The sequence below is a fragment of the Osmerus eperlanus genome, chromosome 2 (assembly GCF_963692335.1).
Source record: "Osmerus eperlanus chromosome 2, fOsmEpe2.1, whole genome shotgun sequence".
Taxonomy (NCBI): Eukaryota; Metazoa; Chordata; class Actinopteri; order Osmeriformes; family Osmeridae; genus Osmerus; species Osmerus eperlanus.
This window is the reverse complement of record NC_085019.1, coordinates 23,341,790-23,357,714: the sequence shown is the minus strand read 5'-3', so window position 1 is coordinate 23,357,714 and position 15,925 is coordinate 23,341,790. Positions and strand designations below refer to the sequence as shown.

The window sequence follows — 15,925 nt, the reverse complement described above, 5'->3', positions numbered from 1 at the left end:
ACTCTCAGCCCTTTACTAAAGAACTGCTGGTGTTTACGTACGCTACAACATTCAGCCAGAGCCTTGCAGCGTGGGAGCCTTCAGTACGACTGATCGCACATAGCGTGACGGCTGAACTTAACATGAACACATGCTCATACTATCTTAAGTGGGGCATACGCTTCTAAGTGAACACGTATTTCAGGTACATATACCTACCCCAGCATAAACACATGCCATAGAAGGACAAGGGCAGTAGACAGACTGACTGAAGACACAGATGGATCAGTAATTTGCAGGCAGGGCTGTTGTGGGATAGGGGAGAATTTCTTTTTTTATTTTAATTGTTTTGGTGGGGAGGGGGGAGGGGGGTAGATTTACATGGAGTGGGTGAGGGGGGCTTAAAATGTTACAATTCTATTGTGTATATTGAAATCCCAGCTGTTCACATTGACTGCAATATGAATTATGTTAAATAAAATATTAACTTGAAGGATTATAATTATTGCAATATCAATACCCAAACTGCTGCTGTTTGAATGTTTAAAGGTACATTTCATCAAACTCTATCCGGGCTTTTAGATTCAGGAAAACATGGTAAGGTTGTTTTTAAACCACAAGGGTAACTATAGTTCATGAAGTATGTTTTATTTGCTAGTTGTTGGTTTGGGCTACTTGATATCATGGAATTCAAATGGGACAAGTTGTCAACAGCATGTGGGCCAGGCAGTTCTCAGGCTTAACCACGCACATCTGAGTCATGGCATCACAGCCACTACTAATGAGACAGACATGAATATATTACCCAGATCAATGCTCTCTAACGTGTCTGACTAGAGCAGGTAAGTTGTGTTTTAGTACCATAGAAGTTAAGAATGGAGAGTACCTATGACAGTGTACTGCAGTGCCCTCTGGTGGTTGGAGAGTGTCCTACATCTGGACTGCTCCTTCAGCTGGTCACCTCTGAGGGATGTATTCCAGAGGGATCGATTTCTGTATTCAATTTCAAATATATATTCACAGCTAAAACATTGTGTAGCATGTTGAACACACGAGCATTGTAAAATAAGATTGAAATCGATCCTGTAAGGATGACGTTCTACTATCAAGAGGAGTAAGTAGTCAAGATTAGTATCGATTGTTTATTATATATTTTTTTTTACAAATCTTTATTAGTGACATTTCATATGTGATCTTTTAAAACATACATTGAGGTTATACAATAGAGCTCGGAACAACCTATACATTACACACATAAAAACAAGCATAACATGATTAAAATAATAAATGTGTCTACAATCAGTGGGACGTGAATGTGGTCACAGTGTGGCTGGTAAGATATTTCAAGAGGAACTATCCCCCCCCCCCCCCCCCAAAAAAAACAACTAACAAACAAGAAAAATAGAAAACGAAACCAAACAGATCCACAGGAGAGCTTTTGAGTAGCATGACGTGTTCTCTACCCTGGGCCGGGATTTGAGCCCTTCAGGGGGAGGGTAGGATCTGGACGGGAACAACTGGGCCTTAAAGAGAGACTGGCAGGCCTTATATGGAGGAAAGATCGAGGCCACACAATCATGAGTCATAGCATTCTACCACACCCATGCAACCAGAAGATTGCACAATACTGTCAACAGAGTCCAGTTGTCCTGTTCTGGTACAGGGCGTCGGGCAGGGGGAGGCAGGGGGAGGCACTGTTGTGGAAGATCTCAGAGAGGAACAGTCAACCAGACAAGGCTTTGCACTGTGGCTGTAAAGGAAGTTTCCCATGATTTTCTACAACATTCTGAACGCTGCTCCCCTTTTCCAGATCCACCCAGAGAAGAGAGAGAAGCTGTAGACACGACCTCCACCATAAATGCCGCCTGCAGAACAGCAACAGAGGCTGTGAGGAGGACACCACCTAGAGCCCGTTATGTCGCCTCGCTCATCAGCCGAGCTCTGAGGCAACTTGTTTACACAGAACGGCGTCACCAGCATGGAGCAGGTAAACAACTAACCCCCACACACACACACACACACACACAGACATAAATATCACAGCAGCTCCTCAGATGACCACGCCCCGCCTCCCCCTCCCGTCCTCGTTCACTCTGGAACGCTGGTATACTGGGCGGTCATGAGGACCAGAGGAACTTCCTTATCGCCCGTGCCCAGCAGGGGGAACATCCGCTCCGAGAACGCCGGCACTTGGAAGCTGTGAACCTCGCTTCCCGTCTTGGCGTTGTAGAAGGTCACCTGGCCCTCCTCGCAGTCCAGGTACACGCCCACCCTGCGGATGCGAACCGGGCTCTTGACCTTGGCCAGGGGCGGGGCGGTGAGGGCGCGGAGCTGGGTACCCCCCCACCAGAGAGCGTAGTAGCCGCTGGCGGGACTCATGTCGAACAGGCCTTTCCTCTGAGACGACTCCCTCACCACACCCACCTTCCAGTCCTTGTTCTCCCCCACATTCACCTGGGAGACAGAGAGAGACAGACACACAGAGAGATATATTGAGGAGGAAGGGATGGAGAGATTGATAGACAGAAAGAGGTAAAGGGTACAGAAAACAGGCTGAGAACACAACAGCTTCTCTTCTCTCGCAGAGCCCTGTGACAGTCTTTCCCCGCTATGCCCTGACCTCTCCGCCCCTGACCTCTACCCCCCGTGACCTCTGACCTCCCAGTAATGGCGTCCAGAGTTGAAGCCCTCCTTGGCCAGCACACAGGACCAGACGTCGAAGCGATGGGAGCTGTTCCTGTAGAACTGCAGCTTCTCCCCTCTCTTCATCTGCTTCCTGTCATCTGACAGGATGAGGAAGGGGTACGCCGTCACCGGGTTCAACGTCACGTCCTCTGGGGACAGGACGTGGACAGGTCTGTCAAGTCAAGTTCAGTGTGTGTGACACAGAAGACTGAGGTCGAGAACAAAATGTCTTACCCAAGTAGGACTTGATTTTTTTCAGCCCTGTAAGAGTGACAGATGGTACGATTAGACGGTTGTTTATATGGAAACACCGTACAGATGACATTGGATACAGTCACACTATCTTTAAATCAGTGTTCTCCTTTTCCCGCAGGAACACACATACCTGATTTTGGCTTGATCTTCTTGAGATCTGAGAGGACAGATAGAAGTGTTAGTTATGGATCCCGAGTGTGTGTGTGTGTGTGTGTGTGTGTGTGTGTGTGTGTGTGTGTAGGACCCACCTCGTAGAGACCACTGACTCTTCCTGAGTCCTTGCACACTCATCATGCTCTCACTCTCTGGTAAGGAGGTAACTGAAACACAGGACAGACATTGACTTGCGACCATCTCAAACACGCACAGTGCCTTTTACTGCGCGTGTTGTGATAAAGCTTGCAGGAGTCCTTCATGATCCTTATCACGTCTCATCTGGAGGTGACACAACACACAACCTGCTTGTGTAAACTAGAGAGGGTACAATTTCTGGGGAAATTGTAGGGTGTGCTTGCTTTCGTTGGTTGCACAGGGGTCCGTTTTTGAATGACATTTTTACAACTGATATTTCTGTATATTTTATATAAAAATGCATACTTATTATTTATAAAGATTACATAGATTTTTTTTGCTGCTCATTTACAACTGAAAATACGAGTGAAGTGTAGAATGAAATAGATGTCTTCTCATTTACCCTGCAAGAGGCAGCCTCATCGTTGAATCAAAACGAATACATTTGGCAGACCGGTGTAAAAATTGACCTAATCTCTATGATTTAAACGTAATTTTAAGTTTTTCCCTTCTCATGATATTTTCAGGCATTTAGCGTACTCATTGCATTCATTCATTAATAAAGAACCCCCTTTGAAGATTATTCTACGACGTTACCCGGCAGTAGAAGATGGAATCGCGATTCAAACAGTACCATCTGCTAACTGAAAATATGCCCCCCAAAACGTAAATAAGCTTGACATTTATTTAGTGGAAAATCGCTCATTCATAAAAAGCTCACTGGTAGCGATCATTGTCAGTAACAACGCAAAATGCGATATAGCCCTGTGTGGAGAAGCTGCCCCGGTAAATTGTACTACTACAGTACAGTACAGTAGACTACTGCTGTGTTCGTCTTGGTAGCGATTGCGTTGGTTGAATTGAATTTAACGTTCCGTTGTACGGTTTAAGCTGAAATTAATTATTTTCATGAACAGATTGACAACGTTTAGGCTGTGGCAATGAAGTTCAGATTAGTAGTTAGATAGACTTTTGATTTAAGTAAGGGGAGTGCCGAACATGTTCTGTCGCCGTTTGACTTCCTAAACAGCTGTGTACTGTAGATGTTTTTGTAGTGTGTCTCGCGTAAGCTACAGCGTTGCAGTGAGCTACACTGGTTTGAAACCACAGGTAATGGTAATTTCACCAACAAATCGTTTACTAATGTCAGAATAAATCCTACAACGAAAATGTATATGTGAGGAATGTTTATTTTAACGATTGAAAACAGATACATCATAGACCACTGTAGTATGTGCTGCCCGGGCAACACAGGCTAATGTCATGATGCTAATACTTCAGTGAAATACATTTACATTTAGTCATTTAGCAGTCGCTCTTATCCAGAGCTACTTACAGTATGTACAGGGACATTCCCCCCGAGGCAAGTAGGGTGAAGTGCCTTGCCCAAGGACGCATAGCCAGGAATCGAACTAGCAACCTTCTGATTACTAGCCCGATTCCCTCACCACTCAGCCATCTGACTCCCTGAAATAGTAGACTACTGTTTCCGAAAGTAGATGTACTTCCTTAATAATATCAGCTTATATTGTACATTACACATCACAATTGTGTGTCATATCACAAAGTAAAATGAGTAAATAGTTATCACCCTGGCCTCTTTGCTTGTGGCGTTTCTGCAGCTGCCTTGCAGTAAAGCTATAGTTAGCCTAGCTATCCCCCAAGTTAACAGAAACGAATGCGAAACGAATGTACTGCCAAAGGTAGTCACGCGTGTTTTCGTGACGTTAGTGACGTAGTGACGTTAGTAACGTCAGTGACTGTGGCTAGCAAATTAGCCACCGTTAGCTTCACTTTTCGCCACAAAAACTTAACTTGAGCCTAAACCATGCAACGGAACGTAAATTCCAATAGAAGCAACTCAATCGCTACCAAGACGAAACCTTTGACACCTATGTTGTCTACGTAGGCCAAATATTGACTGAGTTTTAGGGGGGCAAAAATAAATAATAATAATATATATGTGAGAGAACAAAGGTTGTGCCCTTGCCGAAGGCAAAGCACACCCAATGATGAGAGCGGTGTTGGCCTAGTGTGGCAGAGTGTGTGGAGAGGGTGTGGAGCGCGACAGGAGCAACAGGTTGGTGAGACGTAGGGAGGAATGCAGCCTGGCCTGGTGTGGGTTGAAGTTCTGGATCACAAAAGACTCAACCCATTTGGCTACTTCCTGTTTGGTTTCATTGCCAACTTTTTTTCTGAGAAATTCACCTGCAACTGTCACCTGACTGTATGAGGATGTACCTGGCACAAGCCCCCGGGTTTAGGAACACTGGGTACTGAATGATGGGTGACCGCACTTTAGGATAACAAGGATTCTAGACACTGAATCTTGCAGGGGCGCAGGCTTGTTTTCAAATGTGGGTGGGACGTTTAAGGAAACCTAGGCCGGGCGTTGTGATAATCTTACACCAACAACCCGCCCGTGTTTGCTGGGAGGTGGTGGCGTGGCGGCGGGGTACTCACTGCTGCCGCGAGACCCCCGGGGGCGAACCTCGCCCATGTGGATGTCGTCCATCCTCTCCTTCACCTCCGCCAGCGCCAGCTTCACCTCGTCCAGGGGGAAGTGCAGCAAAGGCTCCCGCTCCAGGTCCACGGACGGGTCAGAAACCGGAGGCGTGTTGGCCTGCTGGAAGGTCTGGGGGCAGGAGAGAGAACATGCTGTGTTAGTGAGGAGAGAGAACATGCTGTGTTAGTGAGGAGAGAGAACACGCTGTGTTAGTGAGGAGAGAGAACACGCTGTGTTAGTGAGGAGAGAGAACATGCTGTGTTAGTGAGGAGAGAGAGAACACACTGTGTTAGTGAGGAGAGAGAACATGCTGTGTTAGTGAGGAGAGAGAACATGCTGTGTTAGTGAGGAGAGAGAACATGCTGTGTTAGTGAGGAGAGAGAACACGCTGTGTTAGTGAGGAGAGAGAGAACACGCTGTGTTAGTGAGGAGAGAGAGAGAACACACTGTGTTAGTGAGGAGAGAGAACATGCTGTGTTAGTGAGGAGAGAGAACATGCTGTGTTAGTGAGGAGAGAGAACATGCTGTGTTAGTGAGGAGAGAGAGAACACGCTGTGTTAGTGAGGAGAGAGAGAACACGCTGTGTTAGTGAGGAGAGAGAGAGAACATGCTGTGTTAGTGAGGAGAGAGAACACGCTGTGTTAGTGAGGAGAGAGAACACGCTGTGTTAGTGAGGAGAGAGAACACGCTGTGTTAGTGAGGAGAGAGAACATGCTGTGTTAGTGAGGAGAGAGAACATGCTGTGTTAGTGAGGAGAGAGAGAACACACTGTGTTAGTGAGGAGAGAGAACATGCTGTGTTAGTGAGGAGAGAGAACATGCTGTGTTAGTGAGGAGAGAGAACACGCTGTGTTAGTGAGGAGAGAGAACATGCTGTGTTAGTGAGGAGAGAGAGAACACGCTGCGTTAGTGAGGAGAGAGAGAACACGCTGCGTTAGTGAGGAGAGAGAGAACACGCTGTGTTAGTGAGGAGAGAGAGAACACGCTGTGTTAGTGAGGAGAGAGAACACGCTGTGTTAGTGAGGAGAGAGAACACGCTGTGTTAGTGAGGAGAGAGAACACGCTGTGTTAGTGAGGAGAGAGAGAACACGCTGTGTTAGTGAGGAGAGAGAACACGCTGTGTTAGTGAGGAGAGAGAACACGCTGTGTTAGTGAGGAGAGAACACGCTGTGTTAGTGAGGAGAGAGAGAACACGCTGTGTTAGTGAGGAGAGAGAGAACACGCTGTGTTAGTGAGGAGAGAGAACACGCTGTGTTAGTGAGGAGAGAGAACACGCTGTGTTAGTGAGGAGAGAGAACACGCTGTGTTAGTGAGGAGAGAGAACACGCTGTGTTAGTGAGGAGAGAGAACACGCTGTGTTAGTGAGGAGAGAGAACACGCTGTGTTAGTGAGGAGAGAGAACACGCTGTGTTAGTGAGGAGAGAGAGAACATGCTGTGTTAGTGAGGAGAGAGAGAACACGCTGTGTTAGTGAGGAGAGAGAACACGCTGTGTTAGTGAGGAGAGAGAACACGCTGTGTTAGTGAGGAGAGAGAACACGCTGTGTTAGTGAGGAGAGAGAACACGCTGTGTTAGTGAGGAGAGAGAACACGCTGTGTTAGTGAGGAGAGAGAACACGCTGTGTTAGTGAGGAGAGAGAGAACATGCTGTGTTAGTGAGGAGAGAGAGAACACGCTGTGTTAGTGAGGAGAGAGAACACGCTGTGTTAGTGAGGAGAGAGAACACGCTGTGTTAGTGAGGAGAGAGAACACACTGTGTTAGTGAGGAGAGAGAACACGCTGTGTTAGTGAGGAGAGAGAGAACACGCTGTGTTAGTGAGGAGAGAGAGAACATGCTGTGTTAGTGAGGAGAGAGAACATGCTGTGTTAGTGAGGAGAGAGAACATGCTGTGTTAGTGAGGAGAGAGAACATGCTGTGTTAGTGAGGAGAGAGAGAACATGCTGTGTTCATGAGAGATTTATACTCAGGAGTTTCGTTTTCTGCCTTTTATTGTGATTAAAAAAAAAGAAGCCAAAATGATCAGGTCCTCTCATTAACAAGCCAATCTGCCCGGTTCCACTTTGATTATGGCTCTTAGGAATGCGCTCATTCGGCAGTCAGAACAAAACAAATAATGATGCAATTCTAAACAAATATGGCTATTCCAAACAAAGCGATTAGATTATAATCAACACTAACATTTTATAGGCTAATGCTCAACACGCTTTTCGGTCTGGTGGCATACGGGACACTTAGCTAGTCAACCTAAACAAATCTCTAACTAACTAACCATCACAGACCATTACATCTCCCACTGTCGCCTGTCCTAAAACACCCCCACCCCACCTTCAGGAAGTTGACGTGGTCCCCCCTTCCCCCTCCTCACCTTCAGGAAGTTGACGTGGTCCTGGGATGTGGCCTGATTCTCCAGCGCCGCTCTCCTCTGCTGCAGCTCCGTCAGCTCTGCCTCCACGCACGCCACCTGCTCCTCCGCCTGCGTCTCCACGGAGATGCGCTTCTCCTCCATCCCCCCCACCAGCTCGCTGCGGATGCGCTCCACCGATAGGGACAGCTCCCCCAGCAGGTGCTCCACCTCTGACACCTCGCTGCGGGCGTAGTTCTGGAGGGGGGGGGGGGGGGTGAGAGAATGAGGGATTGTGGCTGATAGAATAGTGTGTGTGTGTGTGTGTAGAGGTGCCACTAGGGTTTCTGCTGACACAGAAACCCTTGTGTCAGGCCCCCTGACACAATTTTGTTTGTCATAACTAGTAATTAACTGAGTGACACAAGTCTATCCTGATGGTCTGACCAGGAGGGGGGGGGGGGTGTCACCTACCCTGATGGTCTGACCAGGAGGGGGGGGGGGTGTCACCTACCCTGATGGTCTGACCAGGAGGGGGGGGGGTGTCACCTACCCTGATGGTCTGACCAGGAGGGGGGGGGGGTGTCACCTACCCTGATGGTCTGACCAGGAGGGGGGGGGGGTGTCACCTACCCTGATGGTCTGACCAGGAGGGGGGGGGGGGGGTGTGTCACCTACCCTGATGGTCTGACCAGGAGGGGGGGGGGGGGGTCACCTACCCTGATGGTCTGACCAGGAGGGGGGGGGGGGTGTCACCTACCCTGATGGTCTGACCAGGAGGGGGGGGGGGGTGTCACCTACCCTGATGGTCTGACCAGGAGGGGGGGGGGGGGTGTCACCTACCCTGATGGTCTGACCAGGAGGGGGGGGGGGGGTGTCACCTACCCTGATGGTCTGACCAGGAGGGGGGGGGGTGTCACCTACCCTGATGGTCTGACCAGGAGGGGGGGGGGGTGTCACCTACCCTGATGGTCTGACCAGGAGGGGGGGGGGGTGTCACCTACCCTGATGGTCTGACCAGGAGGGGGGGGGGGTGTCACCTACCCTGATGGTCTGACCAGGAGGGGGGGGGGTGTCACCTACCCTGATGGTCTGACCAGGAGGGGGGGGGGGGTGTCACCTACCCTGATGGTCTGACCAGGAGGGGGGGGGGGGTGTCACCTACCCTGATGGTCTGACCAGGAGGGGGGGGGGGGTGTCACCTACCCTGATGGTCTGACCAGGAGGGGGGGGGGGGTGTCACCTACCCTGATGGTCTGACCAGGAGGGGGGGGGGGGTGTCACCTACCCTGATGGTCTGACCAGGAGGGGGGGGGGGGGGTGTCACCTACCCTGATGGTCTGACCAGGAGGGGGGGGGGGGTGTCACCTACCCTGATGGTCTGACCAGGAGGGGGGGGGGGTGTCACCTACCCTGATGGTCTGACCAGGAGGGGGGGGGGGGTGTCACCTACCCTGATGGTCTGACCAGGAGGGGGGGGGGGTGTCACCTACCCTGATGGTCTGACCAGGAGGGGGGGGGGGGTGTCACCTACCCTGATGGTCTGACCAGGAGGGGGGGGGGGGGGGGTGTCACCTACCCTGATGGTCTGACCAGGAGGGGGGGGGGGTGTCACCTACCCTGATGGTCTGACCAGGAGGGGGGGGGGGTGTCACCTACCCTGATGGTCTGACCAGGAGGGGGGGGGGGGGTGTCACCTACCCTGATGGTCTGACCAGGAGGGGGGGGGGGTGTCACCTACCCTGATGGTCTGACCAGGAGGGGGGGGGGGTGTCACCTACCCTGATGGTCTGACCAGGAGGGGGGGGGGGGGGGTCTGTCACCTACCCTGATGGTCTGACCAGGAGGGGGGGGGGGGGGTGTGTCACCTACCCTGATGGTCTGACCAGGAGGGGGGGGGGGGGTGTGTCACCTACCCTGATGGTCTGACCAGGAGGGGGGGGGGGGTGTCACCTACCCTGATGGTCTGACCAGGAGGGGGGGGGGTGTCACCTACCCTGATGGTCTGACCAGGAGGGGGGGGGGGGTGTCACCTACCCTGATGGTCTGACCAGGAGGGGGGGGGGGTGTCACCTACCCTGATGGTCTGACCAGGAGGGGGGGGGGGTGTCACCTACCCTGATGGTCTGACCAGGAGGGGGGGGGGGGGGGGTCACCTACCCTGATGGTCTGACCAGGAGGGGGGGGGGTGTCACCTACCCTGATGGTCTGACCAGGAGGGGGGGGGGGGGTGTCACCTACCCTGATGGTCTGACCAGGAGGGGGGGGGGGGGGGTGTCACCTACCCTGATGGTCTGACCAGGAGGGGGGGGGGGTGTCACCTACCCTGATGGTCTGACCAGGAGGGGGGGGGGGGTGTCACCTACCCTGATGGTCTGACCAGGAGGGGGGGGGGGGTGTCACCTACCCTGATGGTCTGACCAGGAGGGGGGGGGGGGTGTCACCTACCCTGATGGTCTGACCAGGAGGGGGGGGGGGGTCACCTACCCTGATGGTCTGACCAGGAGGGGGGGGGGTGTCACCTACCCTGATGGTCTGACCAGGAGGGGGGGGGGGGGTCACCTACCCTGATGGTCTGACCAGGAGGGGGGGGGGGTGTCACCTACCCTGATGGTCTGACCAGGAGGGGGGGGGGGGGGTGTCACCTACCCTGATGGTCTGACCAGGAGGGGGGGGGGGGGGGTGTCACCTACCTTGATGGTCTGACCAGGAGGGGGGGGGGGGGTGTGTCACCTACCCTGATGGTCTGACCAGGAGGGGGGGGGGGTGTCACCTACCCTGATGGTCTGACCAGGAGGGGGGGGGGGGGGTCTGTCACCTACCCTGATGGTCTGACCAGGAGGGGGGGGGGGGGTGTGTCACCTACCCTGATGGTCTGACCAGGAGGGGGGGGGGGGTGTGTCACCTACCCTGATGGTCTGACCAGGAGGGGGGGGGGGGTGTCACCTACCCTGATGGTCTGACCAGGAGGGGGGGGGGGGGTGTCACCTACCCTGATGGTCTGACCAGGAGGGGGGGGGGGGGGGTGTCACCTACCCTGATGGTCTGACCAGGAGGGGGGGGGGGGGTGTCACCTACCCTGATGGTCTCCAGACGCTCCTTCAGCTCCCCCAGATGGAGGCTCTTCCCCTCCACCCTCTTCTGGATCTCCAGCTCTGTCTTACCCAGGAGCTTCTGAGACGGAGAGACAATGTTACTGAATCACCTCCATCACCATCATCATCACCATCATCACCCAGGTCTCTATGTCAGGGTCAGTCTGTATGGTACACCCCCCAGTACACACCCCACCTGTACCCCCCCCCCAGTACACACCCCACCTGTACCCCCCCCCCCAGTACACACCCCACCTGTACACACCCCACCTGTACACACCCCCACCTGTACACACCCCACCTGTACACCCCCCCCCAGTACACACCCCACCTGTACACACCCCACCTGTACACACCCCACCTGTACACCCCCCCCCAGTACACACCCCACCTGTACACACCCCCCCAGTACACACCCCACCTGTACACACCCCACCTGTACACCCCCCCCAGTACACACCCCACCTGTACACCCCCCCCCAGTACACACCCCACCTGTACACACCCCACCTGTACACACCCCACCTGTACACCCCCCCCCAGTACACACCCCACCTGTACACCCCCCCCCAGTACACACCCCACCTGTACACCCCCCCCCAGTACACACCCCACCTGTACACACCCCACCTGTACACACCCCACCTGTACACACCCCCCCCAGTACACACCCCACCTGTACACCCCCCCCCAGTACACACCCCACCTGTACACCCCCCCCCCAGTACACACCCCACCTGTACACACCCCACCTGTACACACCCCACCTGTACACACCCCACCTGTACACCCCCCCCCCAGTACACACCCCACCTGTACCCCCCCCCCCCCAGTACACACCCCCCAGTACACACCCCACCTGTACCCCCCCCCCAGTACACACCCCACCTGTACCCCCCCCCCCCAGTACACACCCCCCAGTACACACCCCACCTGTACCCCCCCCCCAGTACACACCCCACCTGTACACCCCCCCCAGTACACACCCCCCAGTACACACCCCACCTGTACCCCCCCCCCCCCAGTACACCCCCCCCAGTACACACCCCCCAGTACACACCCCACCTGTACCCCCCCCCCAGTACACACCCCACCTGTACCCCCCCCCCAGTACACACCCCCCAGTACACACCCCACCTGTACCCCCCCCCCCAGTACACACCCCACCTGTACACCCCCCCCCCAGTACACACCCCACCTGTACCCCCCCCCCCAGTACACACCCCACCTGTACCCCCCCCCCAGTACACACCCCCCAGTACACACCCCACCTGTACCCCCCCCCCCAGTACACACCCCACCTGTACACCCCCCCCCCAGTACACACCCCACCTGTACCCCCCCCCCCAGTACACACCCCACCTGTACACCCCCCCCCCAGTACACACCCCACCTGTACCCCCCCCCCAGTACACACCCCACCTGTACACCCCCCCCCCAGTACACACCCCACCTGTACACCCCCCCCCCCAGTACACACCCCCCCAGTACACACCCCACCTGTACACACCCCCCCCCCCCAGTACACACCCCCCCAGTACACACCCCACCTGTACACCCCCCCCCCCCCCCAGTACAAACCCCACCTGTACCCCCCCACCTGTACCCCCCCCAGTACACACCCCACCTGTACCCCCCCCAGTACACACCCCACCTGTACACCCCCCCCCCCCCCCCAGTACAAAACCCACCTGTACCCCCACCCCCCCCAGTACACACCCCATCTGGAGAGCTACCATGGTCAATCCTTCTGATGAACAGTAAAACACAAGTCTGATGAGGAAACTCTGGGTCTAATCTGACCCCTATAAGACTGAAGAAACCTGAACTGCCCTAGATACTACTGTCATCTGCACGCCAACCTGGAGAGGATCTGCTCTGACAGCAGAGATGTCACCTGGAGCCATAATATATTTTTCATCTGCTTAGTTTATGGAATTAAGAATAGTTGCTGTTCAATGATATGATCTTCACTGGTTGTGTAAATCACATAAATAGTTAGCGTTCCCACCGCTCTTAATGGGGAGGGGCGGGGGAAAATTGTTAACATTCTCACCATTGGTACCTTTTCTAATGTCCCTTCCACTGAACACACACACGCACCTAAAATACCATTCCCCCAAAAGCGTTTAAAACACCGCCCGCTTTCCGCCCCGCCCCCGCCTGCCCCGCCCCTTCACCTGCTTAACGATCCTCTCCGTCTGAACGGAGACGGTGTTGTGCGTGCGATGCTCATGCAGGACGCAGATGGCGCAGATACACGCTTGGTCAGTCCGGCAGAACACCTCCAGCAGCCGGTGGTGGAGGGGGCAGGTGCGTCCGCGCAGCGCCTCCATGGGGTCCAGGAGCTGGTGGCTGGCGTAGAACGCCATGGTCCGGTGCGGCTGAAGGTGTTCCTCACAGTAGGACGCCGTGCACGTCAGGCAAGAGCTCACTGCCACCTGCTTCTTCCCCGTGCACACGTCACACACCACCACCTCCTCCAGGAAGGGGTTGCTGCTGGATCCGGGGAGAACCGTAGACATAGGCAACAGCGTCATTCCTGCCGCACCGTAACGGGTCTCTTTGAATTTGTCGGCGATGTGCGAGAACACTCGGTTGATGCTAAGTTGCGGCCGCTCCGAGAACTGGTGCTTGCACAGCGGACATGTACACACGGGGCTGGAGGCCCAGTAGCCTCCGATGCAGCCCTGGCAGAAGTTGTGCCCGCACGGAGTGGACACAGGATCACTGAACAGGTCCAGGCAGATAGAGCAGGTCAGCTCCTGCTCTGTGAACAACTCCTGGGCACTAGAAGAAGCCATCATGGTCTCCGCGGCAGTGGGATCTGAGAGAGATTGACAGAGAACATGTCACCAACACCTGAAGCATTCCCACAAAGTTCAAGCTTAGGCTATTTCTGAACACTATCAGTCAATAGTTTGTTTACTTGAGGAACATCAAAATAACTGACGAAGGAAAGACAGTCAAGTTTGTTGTAGGCCTACAAGCAATCAGCTGTTAGACACAGCACAATCAACCAAATCCTGTAGCCTATCCTAAAAAACTGTAAATGTGACTATCAGTTGGACCCACCTGAATATTGAAATAGTTTTTAATCTGTTTGAAATGCGTTTCCAGCTAACTTCTGAGAAAATGACACATTGTTGACAGCGGGCGTGTTGCTCCTGGTATGCACAGAAAAATGGGGTGTGGTCAACCACCTGAACACGATCAGGACTAATTCAGGCCGATGGGCGAACACCCTTGATTCAGTCTACACGAATGGACTGTTTACCGAATGCTACACCTCCAGTCAGCACATGGCTGGCCCTGCTACATTCCATCAGTTCTCTAATCCACCCTCTCTCCCCCGTGTTTGTGTACAGGCCTCCTTATTGGAATGCTGTGTGCTTTTGTAACTGCCCTGTGAGGACAGCAACAATAGCCGTGACACTCCATCACCGAATGGAAGATTATACAGGTTTGCTAGTGACGCGACCTTGCACAATAGCGTCTGTTGACGCCAGCATATTAGCTCACTCAGACCTGTGAGACCTGCGGACAACCTTCAACTCACATCCAGCTGCCAGAACTATCTGAAATTGTTGTCCTGCTTTCGTAAACGTGGACAGGTCTTGGACGGTTGTTTACATCCATCAACCACACGAAATATTATTCTCTGTAGATTATCACGAACACATTTGAATTGTAGGCTACTGTAGTATTAAAGAACACAATTTCTCTGTCTCATAACAGTATGAAAACATCAACATAATGTAACTATATTCCCAACCATTCACTAAAACATTTTAAATCATCATTTAGTGTGACTGTTGCTGCAAAATATTTGCATTAAATAGATCTTGATATAGAATTAATAAAAGCCTGGTACAGTCTAATCCAGATTTACAGACCAAGCACTGATCCCACTGAATCAAGACCATTACAGCTTTATTGAGTCACCACAGAGATTTCCAGTGAGAACACTGCTGATGAACCAAGATGATTTATTAATAGTGAAGCTCCTTCTGAAGCTCCTTCTGGCCTGTCAAACCTGTTCACTCCAGTTTTCAGCCTAATGGAAGTAAAACAAAGCTAAAGCAATGACAAGAATTAGCATAGCGCTGCTGGTTGGTCTGGGGACTGTCCCTCGTTCCTGAGCGTGCACACATCGTGACGGTGTCTGTCCTGGTTGGTCCGAGCCTGCTTACCTACCGCTGTCCTCCCCCCTGCTACAAGCACTTCCCCCACCTTGCAAGATCATTAACAGAATAGGAATCCCCCCCCCCAAAAAAATCTGTATCCTTGTCGGTATACTAGTCAACCCTGTTTACAATATATAGATTCTGAGATGACTGCACACTGTGTCTCTCTGAACCTGTACGTAACAGACAGCTCCCTTTCAATAACAAAGCATTCACCTTTTTATTATATTCGGAATTAAAGCAATCAACATACCTGCTCGTGTTTCCTTGTGTCTCCGCTCACTAGTGTTGTGAAGTCAGATTCCCCTCACTGAACTCCTCCCGTCTCTCGGTTCACCTAGGCCCAGGTGTGCATGTGCGGGGTGCGTGAGCGAGTGTGTGTCTGTGTGTGTGTGAAAGGGGAGTTGACTGCATGAAAAGCGGGTCGGGTGACTTGGTGGATCTCTGTCATGTGTGTGTGTGGAGACAAGGCCCTGGTTGACACTCCCAAATACAGGGAAATTAGTACAGGCTAATGTGGAAATTAAAAAGGACCAATGTACAGTATTTGTCTACCTGGGGCGTAGGTTTCATTATACATGGGAGGGA

The 15,925-nt window shown here is 52.9% G+C and overlaps 1 protein-coding gene across 2 annotated transcripts; it reads right to left on the bottom strand.

The window, feature by feature from the left end:
- Positions 1-1,107: 1,107 nt before the first annotated feature.
- Positions 1,108-15,705, bottom strand: LOC134035980 (E3 ubiquitin/ISG15 ligase TRIM25-like). Of its 2 annotated transcripts, none has more exons than XM_062480626.1 (10): positions 15,591-15,705; positions 13,331-13,977; positions 11,134-11,229; positions 8,080-8,313; positions 5,674-5,845; positions 3,168-3,239; positions 3,050-3,076; positions 2,899-2,925; positions 2,638-2,813; positions 1,108-2,433 (listed from the first exon to the last, which is right to left on the bottom strand). In XM_062480626.1, the coding sequence occupies exons 2-10, from the start codon at positions 13,955-13,957 to the stop codon at positions 2,068-2,070; spliced, it is 1,797 nt and encodes a 598-aa protein (XP_062336610.1). In that variant the 5' UTR covers positions 13,958-13,977; positions 15,591-15,705; the 3' UTR covers positions 1,108-2,067. The 2 variants fall into 2 exon arrangements, with proteins under 2 accessions (XP_062336610.1, XP_062336603.1); XM_062480619.1 differs by lacking the exon at positions 15,591-15,705 and adding an exon at positions 14,226-14,759.
- Positions 15,706-15,925: the final 220 nt, after the last annotated feature.

Coding starts and splice junctions, on each gene's coding strand:
- LOC134035980 (XM_062480626.1), bottom strand. CDS start 13,957: ATGATGGCTTCTTCTAGTGCCCAGGAGTTGTTCACAGAGCAGGAGCTG. Junction 5,846..8,079: donor ACCACGTCAACTTCCTGAAG/GTGAGGAGGGGG, acceptor TCCTGCCCCCAG/ACCTTCCAGCAGGCCAACAC. Junction 3,240..5,673: donor CCGGGGGTCTCGCGGCAGCA/GTGAGTACCCCG, acceptor CCTGTGTTTCAG/TTACCTCCTTACCAGAGAGT.